Consider the following 17,264-nt stretch of genomic DNA (forward strand, 5'->3'; position numbering starts at 1 on the left):
CTGTCTCATCACACGCCACAAGGGGGCAATGTTGTTCAAACTATGGCCTTCAGTGACACATGTGGCACATGTGGAGGAAAGCCATCGCACACACGCTGCAAAACGACCGTCACGGATGCATTTTGACAGGTTTTGTTAGTTGTGTTAGGAATAGAAACACAACTGTTGTGACTGTGATCACTGTTATTCTTGACAGTGTGAGTCCACAGGCACAAACTGAGGAAGCTTAATGGAATGCAGCCATAATAAGAACATGATTATTTACATCAGTGTTAAGTGATTATATTTTTAATTCTATTATTACTTGGATTTGCAAATCAGTTCAGAGAGGAAAGGTTTTCTTCATTGCAGCTCACTTGCAAGGTCATTTACCTCACTCACAGCAGACTTAAAGGGGGAGTTTGGATATTTTTGTATGTGTTTGTACAAGAGATTTTACACACTATCAACAATGACTCTGTGTTAAACACGTTGCTAACATGCAACCGTTTCCATGGACCATGCCAGTACCCGGACAACGCGGCTGCCAGCGAGGACAGAAGGGAAAAACAGATTATAGCCACTGTTAACAAAACGCTCATCTAATTAAAGCTACACCTGCTGAAGTCAATTACATGTTAGGAGTATGTTTACTGCAGTTTCCTCACAGTTTGAGACTAAAGTTCTTCTTTAGCTGCTTAATCCCTGCATCAAACAAGCAATCCATGCAGAAAATCGTCATTTTTACCGAATGGCTCACAGGAGTCGCTAATCCACTGTGACCTCCATCAGTAAGATCTAATGTGATATCTTGTGACTTGTGAGTTTGAAAAATCCTTTGTTGGGATTTTAACAAAATGGCACAAACTTAACCAAGGGAGGCAGCAAGAGATTTACTAAGTTCACTTACTTAATTAACTGTCAACTATTAATTAAAACAAGCTCTCTGATTTCTTCAGCTTCAGTTTCTTTGCTCCAAAAACACAAATGAATCATTAAAACAGAATCATTTTAGTTCGATCAACATCTTTCAACATTTCCTGACATTTTAGGAACCAAACAAATACTGGATCAAATGAGAAAATAATAAAAAGAGATCCATCGATTATGAAATTGTTACTTCAGTTCTAATTAATTGACATTATTCATGATGAGGAGTATTTTTGATTTATTGAATACAAGTTAAATCGTTAAATATTGATACAGAATAGAAGTTGGAGTGAACACAAGTCAACACGCCAAAGGAGAAGCAATCGTAACATTGTTATATGACTGTCTTGCAGTATTTTATTATTATTATTGTGGGCCGTGTATTGTGTATTGGATTGTGAGCCGCACATCATTAAAGGCAACAGTGGATTTGTAGTGGATGAAATAAAATATAAAAAGACAGTTAGTGTGAATATAAGAAGAAAGAGAGAGAACACTGTCGCCCTGACAATGACACTTGCTTGTTGTGAGTGTCTATTCCAGTCGCTGCTCATCAGCCGGGGCGTTACATCAGTAAGCCGGCGTCAGGAAGTCAGAGAAGATGTGTTGGTACTCGCAGCAACAGCGAGTGACCTGTGTACCATCTCCTCATTCAATCAGGCCTGTGTGTGTATCTGTGTGTGTGTGTGTGATGTCACACTCGCAGCTCCAAAATAGTTCAGTGGATGCTCAGAGCAGAAAGATCAAGGTAGTCTGAGTCTCTCATTTGCATCGTGGGGGGGTGAATGTGTGAGTGTTTCTGATTCTATGATGTTTTGCTCACAGTAAAGAGGAGGAGGGAGGAGGAGGGAGGAGGAGGAGTGGGTTGTCCAGGTAACCAGGGGCCATTGAAGGTTATGAATGTTCCATTACAGGCCGGACTGCTCCGGGTGATCGGCCTAAATGATCCGTCTTACTTTGTGCGACACGGTGACAAGTGGTGCAGGCCAGAGAGTTGTTAGAGAAAATATCTGCCACAGTCACACAAGCTGCTCTCTGCGTGACACGATCCAGGTTCCTCATCTTTATCTCATCCACGCAGACGTGATTAAACATTTGGCAGCGTTAAAAAAGGGGCCGTCTGACCAAATAGACGGTCTCTAGGGCGGCTGTAATCGAGGCCGGCCTGTAAACAAAAGCTGCTCGCCCTCACGCCGTCTACGTATATGAGAGTCGAGAGGGAGAGAGGGATGAGCAGCTGTCTTCACCTTCTGTCTTTTTGATAAACACACACATGTATACAGAAATAAATGTCTCTCACATGTGCACACATGAGATATGATAAAAGACGAGAGAGAAAACAAACTATTAGGGAGAAAAACAAAGGTTCAAAGACAGTAACAGTGGAATCAAACACAACATAATGATCGAGGAGAAAAAAACGGTGAATTAAAATCATAATTGTGAAGATGCAAATGTATTAAAACATAGATATTTGAGAAATCTTTCAAAAACCTTGATTTATTTGGCAAATAATAAACTGAATTCACCTTTTTATTCCCACATTTCAATCACTGAAACTATGTTTTTCTCTTCAGTAAATAATAATAATAATAATAATAATAATGATGTGCTTTATTATGTTTCAGTTATTTGGAACAATAATAACGACATTTTAGCATTAAAAAATATAATTTCTGTTTAAGAACTGTTTACGTACTGGTGTATTAACCATTACAGAAACATAAAACATTATTTAGATAATTAACAATGCAGCTGATGTGTGAAGCGCTGTACGTTAGTGACCAGGCTCTTTTTTAGCAGTGGATGTGGTATTTACCAGCAAGAATGATTCAGTTTTCCAAGTCAGAAACTTAAATTAAAATCTATATTTCAAGTGATAAACGAATGTTACTTTTATACCTAACTGTATTTGACACAGGACATGAGGAAAAACCCTATGATTTTCAAATAAGCGCTGCCACAGCATAAATGTTGCTAATTATTCTGACGTGTGCACAAATAGGTCGTGATGATAAATATAGAAACTCTTCCTTCTACACTTGAACCGCCTGGTCCGAGTCTCTGACGTCATAACTCTGACCACGATCTCTCAACAATGCGTCACCTGTGTTTACACGAGCGCGTGCATGTGTATTGCACTTATGCTCAAGTGTGCAGAAGGTGTGTGCGTCCATGTGTGTTTACTCAAAGATTAAAAATACATTTCCATGACACAGACAAAAAAAAAAAGAAGCTGGGATGTAAACAATAAGTGTGCACACACACGAGTTGTACACATTCAGTGTGTGAGGGCCATGTGGCGTCTTATCACGCTCGTTTCCATGACACACACACACACACACACACACACACAGAGCAGCTGGCATAGGATCATCAGTACTCTTTGTTTCAGGTGAGATTGAACGGCGATGAATGGGAGCAGACGTGGGTTTGACAGGCGGGGAACTTCCCTTCAGTGTATTTATATTAACGTCACACCGAGAACGACTCAAACAAGGACATGCCCGCTGCTCCCACACCCTTAAAACACACCGCTGCACTCTCACTGCTCCGTCTTCATTACTCCAAGTCTCTGTGATCGACAGAGATAGGGAACTTCCTCCACTTCCTGACCTGAGGAAATACCAGCTCTCTTTGTCATGATTCACAACAACAGGGCTATCAGTAATTGAGGGCAGAGTGGGCACACACACACACACACACACACACACAGGCTGGTTTTGAATTCTTTGTGTGGACAGATAGACATAATGGATTCCCTAGACCCTTTAAAACCCTTACCCTGACACCAAAACCAGGTTTTAATCCTCAAAAAAACCCATTAAAGTTGTGAGGACCAGCCGTCTAAAGTGATGGTTAAATAGCCTTTACTTTAGCAGGAAGGTGCCACTGAGAATGAGATAGAGTCAGTAAATGTGCAGCAAACTAAATAAAAAAGGTTTCTTATACACCAGTCAGCAATAACATCAGGTTTTATCTTCTTCACAAATATTTTTGTGAATTTAATAAAAATAATACTGTCATGAAATTTCTTTCTACACTTTTTTTTATTTCTTATTTATTTGAAATGGAATATTTGACAAATCAGACAGAGGAACAAACACAGAATGAGAATTTCACTGCTGTTAACTTTTCTGCACCTTTGTATCTTTGTCGAACTAAACTGAACCAATGAGGTTACACTAAAGGTGCAATATGCAAAAGTGTGTGCTGTTATCAGGGCCTGTGTTCTGGTGACTGCTCGAGCTGCATTCAAGAACAGAAGGAAATGCCAGACCCTGTATATACTGTCTATATATATATATATATATATATATTTATAACTACTGTATGTGCTACATGTTTAGTATGTTAAGGAGACCAGTCCCCTGACATATTCTCAGGATGTCCTGTAAGTGTGTTGTTGTTTAAGCAACACTGTTACAAATATGTCATCATTTCTCTGTGTCTTCACTAGAAAACAACAAGGACACACAGGAAGTGTCTATGTGGTATTAATATGGCAACTTCTTTTTCAGAAACAAATGCTTCCACAGGGTAAAGAGAATATTTCGTGTATTTCTCTTACACTTGAACAATAGCAGGAATCAGGCTCTTTTAATCCTTGAGCATAATTCACTGGCACCTCGCTAACACATAAACTATATAACATTTTTGATAATTGATTAATCGGTTTGAAGCTTTTTTCATTATTAAAACAAGTTTTCTTTGTTTTAGCTCCCTAAATGTGAATATTTTAGAAATTTTGTATATATATACACACATATATGTATATATATATATATATATACATATATATATATATATATATATATATATACATATATATATATATATATATATATATATATATATATATAAATATATATATATATACATATATATATATATATACATATATATATATACATATATATATATACACATTCAAAATGCAACAGATCACAGAATTTGAGAGACATAAAATCGTACATTTGCATGAGCAAGTCCAACAACAACAAAGACTTGTTAACAGGAAAGAGCTTTAAAGTAAAGCTCGTTCATTGGCTGAAATAACAGCAGACTCACTAGTATCTTGATAAATAGATATTTTACGCATTTCACTTCACTATATCTGACGCTTTGCTAATGACACATCCTGCACACTGCATGTGAACACTGTGGCACATGTATCCTGTATATTGCATGTATACAGTTTCATATTAGAGCTGCAACTCACGATTATTTTCATAATTGATTAATCTGTCGTCGATCAGTGTTTGTCAAACCTGGAAATGATGATGTTCTCAAGTGTCTTTTTTTATCCACAAAGCAAAATGATTGAGTTTGAATGATTTCTTTGTTGTATGGAGGAAAGAAATAAAGAAAAAAAAAATCAGAAATCTTGTTTTAATCATGAAAAAAGCTTCAAAACAATTAATCAATTATCAAGATAGTTGACAATTAATTAGCAAACGATTAATAATCGATTAATCGAGTACTTGTTCCAGCTCCATTTCATTTCATTCATTTAAATGTCACCTGAAAAATACACAATCAACTGTGTAACCACCTGCTGTTATCTTGCTTTTACTCAGTTTGTCCTCAAACGTTGTCTTAGTGTCGTTTTGTCTTATTACGTCAGTCGTGTGCTGTTCAGTTATCATTTTATTGTTGTAATTATGTTAACTTTTAATAGACATGTATTGATTTCGTGTATTGATTTAACTTTCATGTTGACTAACAACATCTGTCCTGGGACTACGGACGAAAAATTGCCTTCTGCAAAACTGTGGTGCATTTACAGAAATGCTATTTAATGGACACTGTCCCTGTTAACTAAAATTAAATGTATATACAGCTACTACTGTAAAACAAGTCGCTTTAATGATACAACAGCATATAGCACTGCATATCAGAGTATATAAATAGAAGCAGGAACAAATTAGACAAAACAAACACCTCATGAACACACACACACACACATTTATACGCTTCCGTGGGGAATTTGTGACGTACAGTGCGCTTGTGAATTGGCTGTACGTCTGTATTTATACAGAATCTAAACTTAAACGTACTCATGTCAAACTTCCTGTTCAGCAAACATGCAGAGAAGGAACTATAGGACATGCTTAGGTCCCACCCTCTCACTCAGCTGTTAGTGTGTGTGTGTGTGTGTGTGTGTGTGTGTTGGTGTGGGCTCCTCTGCTGCTGATTCACCTTGGCCATCGTTTGTGTGTGTGTGTGTGTGTGTGTATCGTACAGTCAGTGGCTCGTGTACTGTTGGCTCACATGAATCATCTGTTTGAACAGCCGTCACAATATTTATTGATGGGTTTTCTATTGCACAGTGAGGAATGTGTGCTGGTGAACGGTGAAACACCTTTTAGTGAAAAGTCCGGAGTTGAAGACACGAGCTGTGCCAAGTTTGTCATTTACCTTTCTGCAAGATACTTCAAAAATGGAATATTGTATTAGTGTAAGGCCAGAGCAACAGATAATAGACACACTCAAACTGCACAGGCTGAAATATCCTGATTCCAGCTCAAAGAACAAACACTGAATCCCTAATTTCCATTGATTTATCGCTGCAGTGTTGATTTCTCTTGTCATCTCCCTGATTTCTTTTTTAAGTCACATCCTTATTTTCAACTTTAAACTTTTCACTTTTCTTCAAGTCTTTCAAAATAAGTGACATGATCATTACAGTATGGCACACACGTGGATTCTTGATCCGCACTCTGGTCACATGACATCAATGGCAAGTGAAGCATTTATGTGATATTTAGGATTTCTGGATTGTATCAGATTTCATTTTTATTATAATATTAGCTCTCCCTTTTCCTCTTCAAAGCCTAGACACTGTTGTCCCATTTAAAAAGCACTTTTAATCAGGTTTTTAGTCAGACGAGGGAGTTTTTAATTGTGTTTCCCCGTAAACTATTAGTATTTTACTTGTATCGCCCTGTGAAGCACTTTGTGATCCCATATCTGCAAAAGGTGCTATATAAATAAACTTGACTTACTTATTTAATACATAAAAACTACAAGTGCAACCCTTAAATAATCATGTCATAATCAAATATGTGATCTCAACGGAGTACAATTATGCTAAAGTTGCAGCGTCACAAATGCATAAATCAAACACACACAATATGAGCGACGACAACTACGCGCTGTATTAACTCACAGACGACACAACCATGACACTGTGCATTCAAACAGTTACATTACAGCCTCACAACGTTTGAAAGTAACAAAGTGAACGGAGGTCACAGCTTGAATGACACCTCGGATCTTATCATGTGAGAATCATGTGACTCAGGAGATTCTGCCATTACCAGAGAAAGAGATTTTCACACCTGGCAGAATGTGGTGCAACACAACTGCCAGTTTCAGACGATGCAGATTTCAATGTCACATGTTATCCAAATAGCAAATACGGGGACTTCCTGGTTAAATACAGTTAAAAGGTCTAGTGTGAGTCATTTAGGGAGATTTAGAAAACCAACATACTGCTCATTAGTGTGTTTGTATGAGTGTAAATTTGCTTTAGCCTTAGATCAAGACTTTTATCAACACTTGCTTCACAGAGGCCATCATCCTCTTGCTCCACCAAATGTACACAGCAGCCAGAATGGACAAGCGTGTGAATCTTGTGTTTTAAAGCAGAAGAGGAGAGGAGTCTTCCCTTTGTCACAGTCTGCAGTCTCATCATAAAAAAAACAACCTCGTTACAAACACAGCTGATCATCCAAACACTCACACTCTCCAGATATGAACAAACAGAAAAGCCTTCTCTGCAACGACTGAACAAATTCACCCTAATAGCAGCAATCTGCCAAAGTGCAAGCACACCTGCCTTTTACAGGGAGAGAAGGCACTCGGATTGGTTTAGTGTTACAACCAAAACACCCACCATGAATAATGGCTCGGGCAAACACAGCCCTTTTAAACCATCGGCCATAAACCAGGGAACGTGGATTTGGACCGTGAACTCAGAAGCGATGCATAAAAGAGATGAAATCAATGAAAAATGTCTTTAAAAACAGGCAACAACAGAACAAGTATGCACGGCAAGTAGAGCCACTCAAAACACTGACGTTCAACCGTGCATCAATTAAAAACCAGCTTTACTCAGGTTAGTCAATCCCTGTTGTCTGAAGCCAAATACAGGCAAAAATGTATGAATTTGAGTAAAACATGGGGAAATCACGCTGTTCACACTTAAAAATTAAAAGACAAACAAATTAAAACCTATTAAATGTACAGTTAATGGGTTGTACTGGCCCTTTAAAGGTATTCCAACAGGTAAAAGGAACTGGATGAGGTAGAATCTGCCAAATATTACCCTTATGAATGAAACCAAGTGATTTTGATGCTGAAGGTACGAGCTGCATACAACTGTATTAGCCCATTAGGATATGTCAACTAGTAAAAAAGACTGGATGAGGTAATAATGAATAATAATAAATAATTAGAATGATTTTGAGGCAGAATAATCCTTCAGGGTTGCAAGGTAGGAGCTGCAGTCACTTTTTGGCAGGTGCAAAAGAGCATTATATGGGTGGTACTGGCCCTTTAAAAAGGTATAGAGTAATAAGGAATGGGTGAGGTATAATCTACCAAATATTACCCCCATGAATAGTGATTTTGAAGCTTAGGTGACAAGGTAGGTGCTGCATTCGCTTTTTGGCAAGAGGAAATATACATTTCATGGGTTGTATTAACCCTTTAGGGATATTTCATGGGGTATAATCTGCTAAACATTACCCTCATGAATGAAACCAAGTGATTTTGAGGTAGAAAAAACATTACGGTTACAAAGTAGACGATGCAAACCAACAGTCCCAGACACATGTTCAGCACTACACAACAAACATCAGGACCACAATGCAGTGCGTCTTTCATTTTCTCACCCAGATCTGTAGCTTAATCCTCTTGTCGTTTCGGAACACGGTCTTGACCTTGAAGTCGATGCCCACGGTGCTGACGAAGGCCGACGTGAAGGAGTCGTCTGCGTAGCGAAACAGGAAGGAGGTTTTCCCCACACTGCTGTTGCCGATGATCAGCAGCTTGAACATGTAATCAAAGTTCTGGTCCGCCGCATCCTTCTGAGAGGGCTGATGCTGGAGCCGCGAGTCGTTTGATGCCATCTGGAACGTGGAGGACAAGAAGAGGAAGAAGATGATGTGAGATGTCTACAATCACTCCCTGAACACAAACTACAGACATTTGATATTCAAACCAAATGAATTTGAATGCATTAGACATCCATTTGCTGCAACATTAATAGGACAAGACAATGTTATTCAACAGGATAACACAAGCACAGTATTTGTGTCTGAAAGTGTTTTCTGAGAAAAGTGTAGAACCAGCATCAAGACAAAAAGAGACAGAAACATAGAAAATAAACTGTTACAATGAAATAATAATGTATACTTGTTGTAATATGTCAGACAAATTACAAATTGTGTCACAGATGTTTGTTTTCTTCTTATCTTTATGAAGAAAAACAGGTCTGCGTCACTGCAGTAATATCAAGTGGTAGTATATGGAAAAAATGTACTTAAATACGTCTGGTAATTGTTTTATTTCATATTGAAAACAAAAAGATAGTATGATTGACTGTGATTTATTATTATTATCATTATTATTATTATTATTATTACTATTTGAATGATCCAATAGCATGACCCACATGGTTGGTGTAGTGCAGTCGTTCCCAAACTTTTCCCGTAACCCTTCAGACATATGACCTCCAATGCTCTGTGTCTCTGTTTGGGAATCACTGGTGTAGTGGTTAGACCCAGGTTCACAACCCAGTTGGAACAATGTCCCTCATGTGGGGGATAAAGCGGTAGAAGATGGATCCAATAGCATTCACTCTACTTAAGACTCTGTTTGGGTGTCCGCCGACTCCTGAGGGGAATTTTATCTGCTAAAGGTTCCACTGTGTTCAACAGCGAGTCATTAATATTGAATCTCTGTGGTCTGGTGCAGGGCAGGTGGTGCATAGCGGTTTTATAAGTGGCTCATTTTGCTTTACTGTAAACAGTGATGACATCAAGTAAACAAAAACAGTAGGGGATGCATTCATTAAACCAACAAATGCTAAGTCCATAGATGCCAGAAATACAGATTTTCATAACTACACGGCAGCAGAAGACCGATGGCAGGAGATAAGGGAGAGCGACATGAGTGGTGACATGGAACAAAGCTTCGTGACCAGACATTCTGGTTAATGGTCAGTGCACAATCACCAGGGTGCCTTTTAGAAACATACTGTTACAGAGACATAATCATATACTGGGTGTTGTTTGTTTGGCAGCACATCAAACTATTGGAAAATATGCTGTGCTTATCACTTCATCAACTCATGATGTAAACTCACAAAAGGCCTGTAAATTAAAGGACTACATGTTTAAAAAATGATTTATTTTTGGCAGAACTGATCAATAATTGTCAGTATATTAATGATAATGTCGAACGAAGCAATCAGAGCGAGAACAACACTGCTCTACCTCCCCTGGACTCCATTAACCCTTCTGTGTGATCTGTGCCTCAGGTGCACCCATGGTAATTTGCCGTGGGAATAATACACAACTCCTTATATGGACATCCTGGGAGTGTGTGTTCATAGGTCACATATTCAGGCTTTAAAAATAGTATTTTTATGTCTCGTTGAGTCAAAGTTATGCTTCATTTTATATCGCATTTTTAGTAGTGATATAAAGTAGCAATAATAGTGCAGGAGTCACAAAAATAGAGCGTTTGTCTTTTCTTTTTGTTCATAAAAATGAGCCAAGTGAACTTTGAACTGTGACGTATTTCCAAATTTCACAAGTTCAAACCGATTTGAAACATTTTGAGTAGTTTTTGCTCAGGTGTATTTATAGAGTTGGTGAAAATGGTTTCATCAGATGTCTGAAATAAAGGCTATAAGCTTCACAACTACATCTGCAACAGGTGAGGTGCAAAGAGGCTTTGACCAAACACTCAAGATTTTAACAAAATATGTGTCAATATCAGCAGAGAGTTTCAGAGATGAAAGTTCCATCTGTCACTTATGAAAACAAGTGTGTCTGTTTTCTCTGCTCAGGACAGAGCGCTGCGATCCCAAATCATGAGTGAGGACTTTAATAACCTGCAGATGGAACTCAACGATCAACAGTTTCACGGCTACGCTGCCTGGAACTGGAGCTTTAATGTACTATCGAACCGAAAATCGATCCGGGAAATGATCTGTGATCGATGAGCGACTGTCGAAATGTTAGGAAAACATAAATAAAATCTATTTTAATTAGAAAATCAGAAAGGCTGACAACAATGCTGCGCCATCCGTTCATGTCCGTGTCATCTCTCCTGAGGGCAGGTATGAGATAACCTGACATGAAGCCACATCTGTCCATCTGTGTGTGCGCACACACACTCAGTCTTGTTCCACTGTCTCCTTGGGGAATAGTTCAACTCAGCAATGCGTCTTTCTGCCGAGACTCATCTCCATGGAGATGAAACTCGGACTCAGCTGCCAGAAAGACCCATTAGTGGTCAAAGCGGTCAGTTCACCGAGCTTTTAACTGGCCAGATGGGTTAGAGTTAGGAGGGTAGAGATATCAGACTAGTACCAGGGACTGTGGCACAGGAGAGGAGGCTCAATCATTTACTGTGTGTATACATGTTTACTCTCACAATAAGGTGCGAGGTTACAAGTCCGTGCTCCTCGTTTGTACGCTGACAGCTTGGTTTTGTAAACAAATATCAGTCTGCTTTAAATAGAACCAATATTACATTACAAGTATTTCATGTGTGCAGAAAGTTTACTGCTGTGGTCTGATGGAAACGTGCAGATCGTAACATCAACCGAAAAACACAGAAAATGATTCATGTAATCCATTTTCTTCTTATTGTCCATATCTCAGGTGACCCTGGGTAAAAGGCAGGGTACACAACCTGGACAGGTCACCGGTCCAGGGCGGGGCCAACTTACAGAGACAAACAACTATTCACTCTCACGTTCACATTTACAGTCACTTTAGAGTGTCTAATTACCCCAATCTGCATGTTTTTGGACTGTGGGTGAAAACCCACTTGCACACAAGGAGAACATGCAGCCTTCACACAGAAAAGCCCTCAGTCAAACCAAACGTTTAAACTATTAGTTATTGGTCAGAAGATGGAATTATTCTTTCCCAACATGAAAATGATGACACTCTTAATCACATTTAGGAAACGGAAATTGGACAAATTGTAAAAAACAATTGACAAAAGCTCCAGTGTGGAATCTCTATCGTCCCCTGTGGATTACTAAATCATTACCCAAACAGTGTGGTCTCTAAGACCCTGCATTGTGTATGACCTAGTTTTCTCTAGCCCCACCCACTCTCTCTCTCTCACACAGAGACACAGAGGCCTCCTTTACACCTGGCATTAAAATGCATTTTCTGTGATCAGATTGTAATCGGATAGCACCTGACCACTTAAGTAAGTACAGGTGTTAAAACACCCAAGGACAGATCGTTATCCGACCTGCCAGACCACCACGGGAGGTGGTCAGAGACACACTGCGTCCACATTGAACGCAAGAGTAAATGTCTACGATGCGTCTCCGTGAGCACAGGTGACGTCTCCTCTGCTCTGAGGAGTTCATACAATAGTGCGACTTTGAAAGAAGGAAAGAAAGACATAAAAGAAATGTTATATGTTGTATAATCTCTTCCAATGTAGCATTACATTCCTGGAAACCTAATTGGAGCTGCATGTTGAAGAAAACAGCAGCAGTTGTGATTGGCTCATGTAGGCAGCGAGCGTAAAAATGTCAAAGCTGAAAAATAAAAACTCCGAATTTGTGCCATAATGTGTAGAGAAAAAAGTATCGTTCAGGAACCGGTATTGAAAATGTTTGATTTGATTGATACCCAGCCCTAAGTGTGTAACATTTAAATATAAATGCATGTCTGGTACATTGAAACCAGTGAGTTCAGACAATGCTCACTGAGCCTCTCAGCTCCACACGACTCTCTGTGTGGTTTTTAAGATCTCGTGTTGCCCGACGACATTCCCGCACTGCACACAGGAAGTCATTAGTTAAGTGCTGGTTTTAATCTGCTTTGGCTTCTGTTCGTTATCAGTGTGAACGAAAGATCTGGGTGAACATGCTAATGTCTTTTTGCCAGTTTTGTGAAAAAAACACCATAGGGCAAAACCAGTGTCACTCTCCAGCTTAAAAATCCCACGTAACTCTGCTAATTTCAGTGAGAAAAAGGCTGAACTCCACACCTCAACAGAACGGCCGTCACATACCAGACAGAATGTCATTCTTTGTTGTTTGTAAGCGAGCGTGAAACACCCACTCTCACTGGTCTGTCGCTCTGTTTGGACTAGGGCCGGGAATCACAGGCTACCTCGCGACACATGGTCCGCGATACCAATAATATCACGACACAACGATTCTGCGATAATCAATATATTGCAAGACAATCACATAAGCGACGCATCACAATATCTGTCTGACTGAAGAAAAACATTAAAGTTAATGTGTGAAAAGTTCAAAGTGCAGGAGCTGTGCCGGGGGTCACACACTGGACAGATCGTCACAAAAAGGGCTAGGAGTTCCAGTAATGAGAAGTATGCATGCCAAATCCTGACCCTTATTTAAAGTTAATATAAAAAGGCTTATTCTAAGAATACAAAAAGCAATTATACACTTAAACAAACACACTATTATATCAAATGTCTGCTAACCAACCCTAAATGTTACTCCATGGCCTTATAATATTTGATTATTAATGAATGACTGTACACATACAGGCAGTGAGACTGTGCAGTCCTGCAGTGATGACACGGCAGTTTCTTTGACAACAACACTCCATCATAACTTCACATCACTGCTGCCCTCTGAGTGTAACACACACACACACACACACACATCTGCCCTTAAGTGTTTTCTTATATCTCAAGACACTGGCACTGAAATCCAAAACTCAGTGATATATTGAGCAGGTTTGGGGTCTCTGAGGTGCACTTACACCACGGCACATTTAGCGCACACTTAAAATGACGCTATTTCCTCACACCACCTTTGTCGTCAGGCTTTAATCCCGAGGTAAACCGAGTCATATGCTCATGTTTGCTCTGCAGCTCAGGACGGCTGCAGGCAAAGGAGTCAGAAGACATTTCTTTTTTTTTTTTTTTCTTACAAGTCTTGTAATTTGCAACAAGACACACACGGCGCTTGCGTTCTTGCTGCTGTGCCGCGTTGCCTAATTCTGTGGTGTTCGAGTTCCCCCCGAGTATGTGAAGCAAAGACAAAAAAAGGCAAGCGGCCTTCCTCCTACACGTCGACCACATCCCACTCAGTGAAAAACACTCTGTGACAGTGATCCGGGCGTCTCCCACGGCAGCACCTGCCGTGACATGAGGGCAGTCACGAGAGGACAGACACAGGCAGCGTGGATGGCACTGGCTCGCCGGAGTATCTTTGGTTCACTGGAGTGTTATCTGCGGTAAAACAAACACACGCCACTGAGGTGAACTGACACCGATGATGGGGCCGGCAGGTTTCCCAGCTGCCAGTGTTTGCCGAGTCCTGAGGCCAGCAGGCTGCCTGACCCACAGGAAATAAGCACTATTGATTAGATAGCAGCTGCCACATCTGTTTGCTCATTAGGGAACGAGAAGGGACGCGAGTATTGGAAGCCCCGGTACACGATGTGTGATTCTGAGCTGTCTCACACCGAAGACACTCAATGTGAAATAATCATGGCTGCTTCAAAGAGGTCGTTCTGTGGAAGAAGTTTAAAGTCTTTCGGTTTTTTTAATGATCATCTCAGTGTGTGTGTGTGTGTGTGTGTGTGTGTGTGTGTGCTGCTACGATCTACATCTACTGACAAGCCAATGAAGAAGCAACATGAAATGATGTATGAATCAGCAGCACAAATGAAACAGAAACTGAATGTCATGTGCTAAATTAATATCCAACTAGTTTGATAATTGATTAAATCTGAAACAACAACACAATCAGCAAATTGCACTTTTTGACAGTTCATCTCTCTTGAATTGAACCTTTACTAAATATCAGAGCTGCAGCGATTAATCGATTACTAAATGTATCATCAACTACTTTTATAATGGACTAATTGGTTACATATATATATATATATATATATATATATATATATATATATATATATATGTATATATATATATATATGTATATATATATATATATATATATATATATATATATATATATATATATATATATATATATATATATATTTATATGTGTATACACACATGTACATATATATGTACTGTATATGTATGTATATGCACACATATAGCAAACAGCAATTACTTTTATCTCCATATTGTTCATTCATTCATTAGCTGTTTTGTCCATAAAATAAAATAACATGTAAATAAATGTGTTTACCAAACCTTCTAAATCTCATATGTTTAGTATTTGTCCACAAAAAAAGCAAAACAATTCACAAATTTGAAGAAAAAACTTGAACCTGCTGCCAAAAGAGTTCAATAAGTAGTCGATTAGTCATTGATTTTATACTGACGTTAATATAAAACTTTTCAGGACGTTGTTATGTAGAGGTCTGGGAATCACTGACCGACGTTTCTCCTCATGTTTCTGACGTGTGTTGAATCAACGATTAATCGAGAAAAATAATCGACGCGTTTGTTCGTTTTCTTGCAAATGACTTCTATTCTACCGGTGTTGTACAGGTGTGTCGACGCAGAGAGCGGATAAGTGCAGTGTTCCACAGTTTGCAGCAGCAGGTAGGTGAGTGAGTGAGTGAGTGAGTGAAAGGACTCAGCGAAGGAAACATGAACAGCAGAAGGAAGTGAAGTGTGAGGCTGGAAAAAAGAACTGGATCAACTTACCTTCTTGCGGAAGAAAGCGAACGTTAAAACTCGAGTCCCTGTCGCCTCCGATACCTTCCGTCCGACAGTGAGATGTGTGAGAAACTGAACGCAGCTGAAGTGAAGCTTCCTCTCCTCCTTCCTTCTTTTGCTTCCTGCTCCAGCAGCGACAGCAGCAGCAGAACTGTTATCCTTCCTCGACACACCACTTTTCCTCCTCCTCCTCCTCCTCCTCCTCCTCCTCGCTGGTTTCAGGCTGGGGCAGCTCCCGGATCTCACTCACTCGTCTTGTGTGTACAGAGCTGTCAGAGAGTGACTGCAGCTCCCTCTGTGTCTGAGCCGGAGAGCTGCCCGCTGAGCGCGAGCTACACTGCGCCTGTGCACGAGAAACTTTATTATTGTATTTAAAAAAATAAAAATAAAAAATACAAATGTATACATTATCAATAAATATTTTTATTGTGAAGTCGTTAGGTCTGTATTTTGAATTTTTTAAAGCCCCTGTATGCAACTTTTTGTGACTTAAAAAATATATATTTTATTATTATAAAATATTCTTTGATTTCATTATTGTTGCTGTTATTATTCTGCATCTGTTAGGTATTGTTTGTATGCTGTGTCCGTCATCCAATACCAGCCTCTGTCAGGCAATACTATCAGCAACACAGACAGTGACAAGATGCATTTATTCTTTTATTAAAAGAATTCACTTCTGAACTTTAAATTATTATGAGGGGGTTTATGTAAGCCCACTCACATAAACTTGTAGATCAACAAGACCACGTTAACCTACACTCTCACTACTCTAAAACAATAATAATAAAAAATCCTACCTTAATACAGTTGAATTGTTCGCTTCAGTAAAGGGGGCAGGGACGTAGTCACAAGGGGGCGACGCCAAGCCTGGCTCCATGGTTCAGAAGACGAGGTACTAAGAGTAACTGATTAAAAAAAACAGTCAACACGTGTGTGTGTGTGTGTGTTTATGTATAAATGTATGTTTTTGCACTTTATCATTGATTAACTTCTTCCCTTGTTCACTCGTATAAACACCACACATGCTGATGATCACCTTTATTTTCCTTTTCACAAAACAAAATATGGACTATTCTCACTCAGATATCAGATATGGAACTCTAAAACTTATTAAGCCAGAAGATTGTTGTTAGAAATGTTTAAAATAAATGTGTTATTACTTTTGATTCATGATGTTTAATCTGGTTATGTAATGTTTCTTTTTGTAAATTTGTGGAACATGAGTGAGTGAGTGTAAAGATTTGTTTTTTTGTTTGACTTTTTTTATACACATAATGCACTATTTATTTATTTGTTATAGCTTTTCTAATTTGTGCAAGTTTAATCTTTTTCTTTTTGTTATTTGTTGTTTTGTGTGTTTTTTTCATATAAGCTTTCAGCTTCTTGACGTCTTGATTTTAGGCTACACGTGTGTGCAAACTAAACTAAAACTAAAAACCTTAAGTGAGCAAATATTT

The 17,264-nt window shown here is 39.0% G+C and overlaps 1 protein-coding gene across 1 annotated transcript; it reads right to left on the reverse strand.

The window, feature by feature from the left end:
- Positions 1 to 7,641: 7,641 nt before the first annotated feature.
- Positions 7,642 to 16,047, reverse strand: LOC122759877 (ras-related protein Rab-3-like). The gene is made up of 2 exons (XM_044014862.1): positions 15,793 to 16,047; positions 7,642 to 9,047 (listed from the first exon to the last, which is right to left on the reverse strand). Exon 2 carries the CDS (start codon positions 9,045 to 9,047, stop codon positions 8,799 to 8,801), a length of 249 nt encoding a protein of 82 aa, XP_043870797.1. The 5' UTR covers positions 15,793 to 16,047; the 3' UTR covers positions 7,642 to 8,798.
- Positions 16,048 to 17,264: the final 1,217 nt, after the last annotated feature.

This window comes from Solea senegalensis, unplaced genomic scaffold (genome assembly GCF_019176455.1).
Source record: "Solea senegalensis isolate Sse05_10M unplaced genomic scaffold, IFAPA_SoseM_1 scf7180000012547, whole genome shotgun sequence".
NCBI lineage: Eukaryota > Metazoa > Chordata > Actinopteri > Pleuronectiformes > Soleidae > Solea > Solea senegalensis.

Coding starts and splice junctions, on each gene's coding strand:
- LOC122759877 (XM_044014862.1), bottom strand. CDS start 9,047: ATGGCATCAAACGACTCGCGGCTCCAGCATCAGCCCTCTCAGAAGGAT.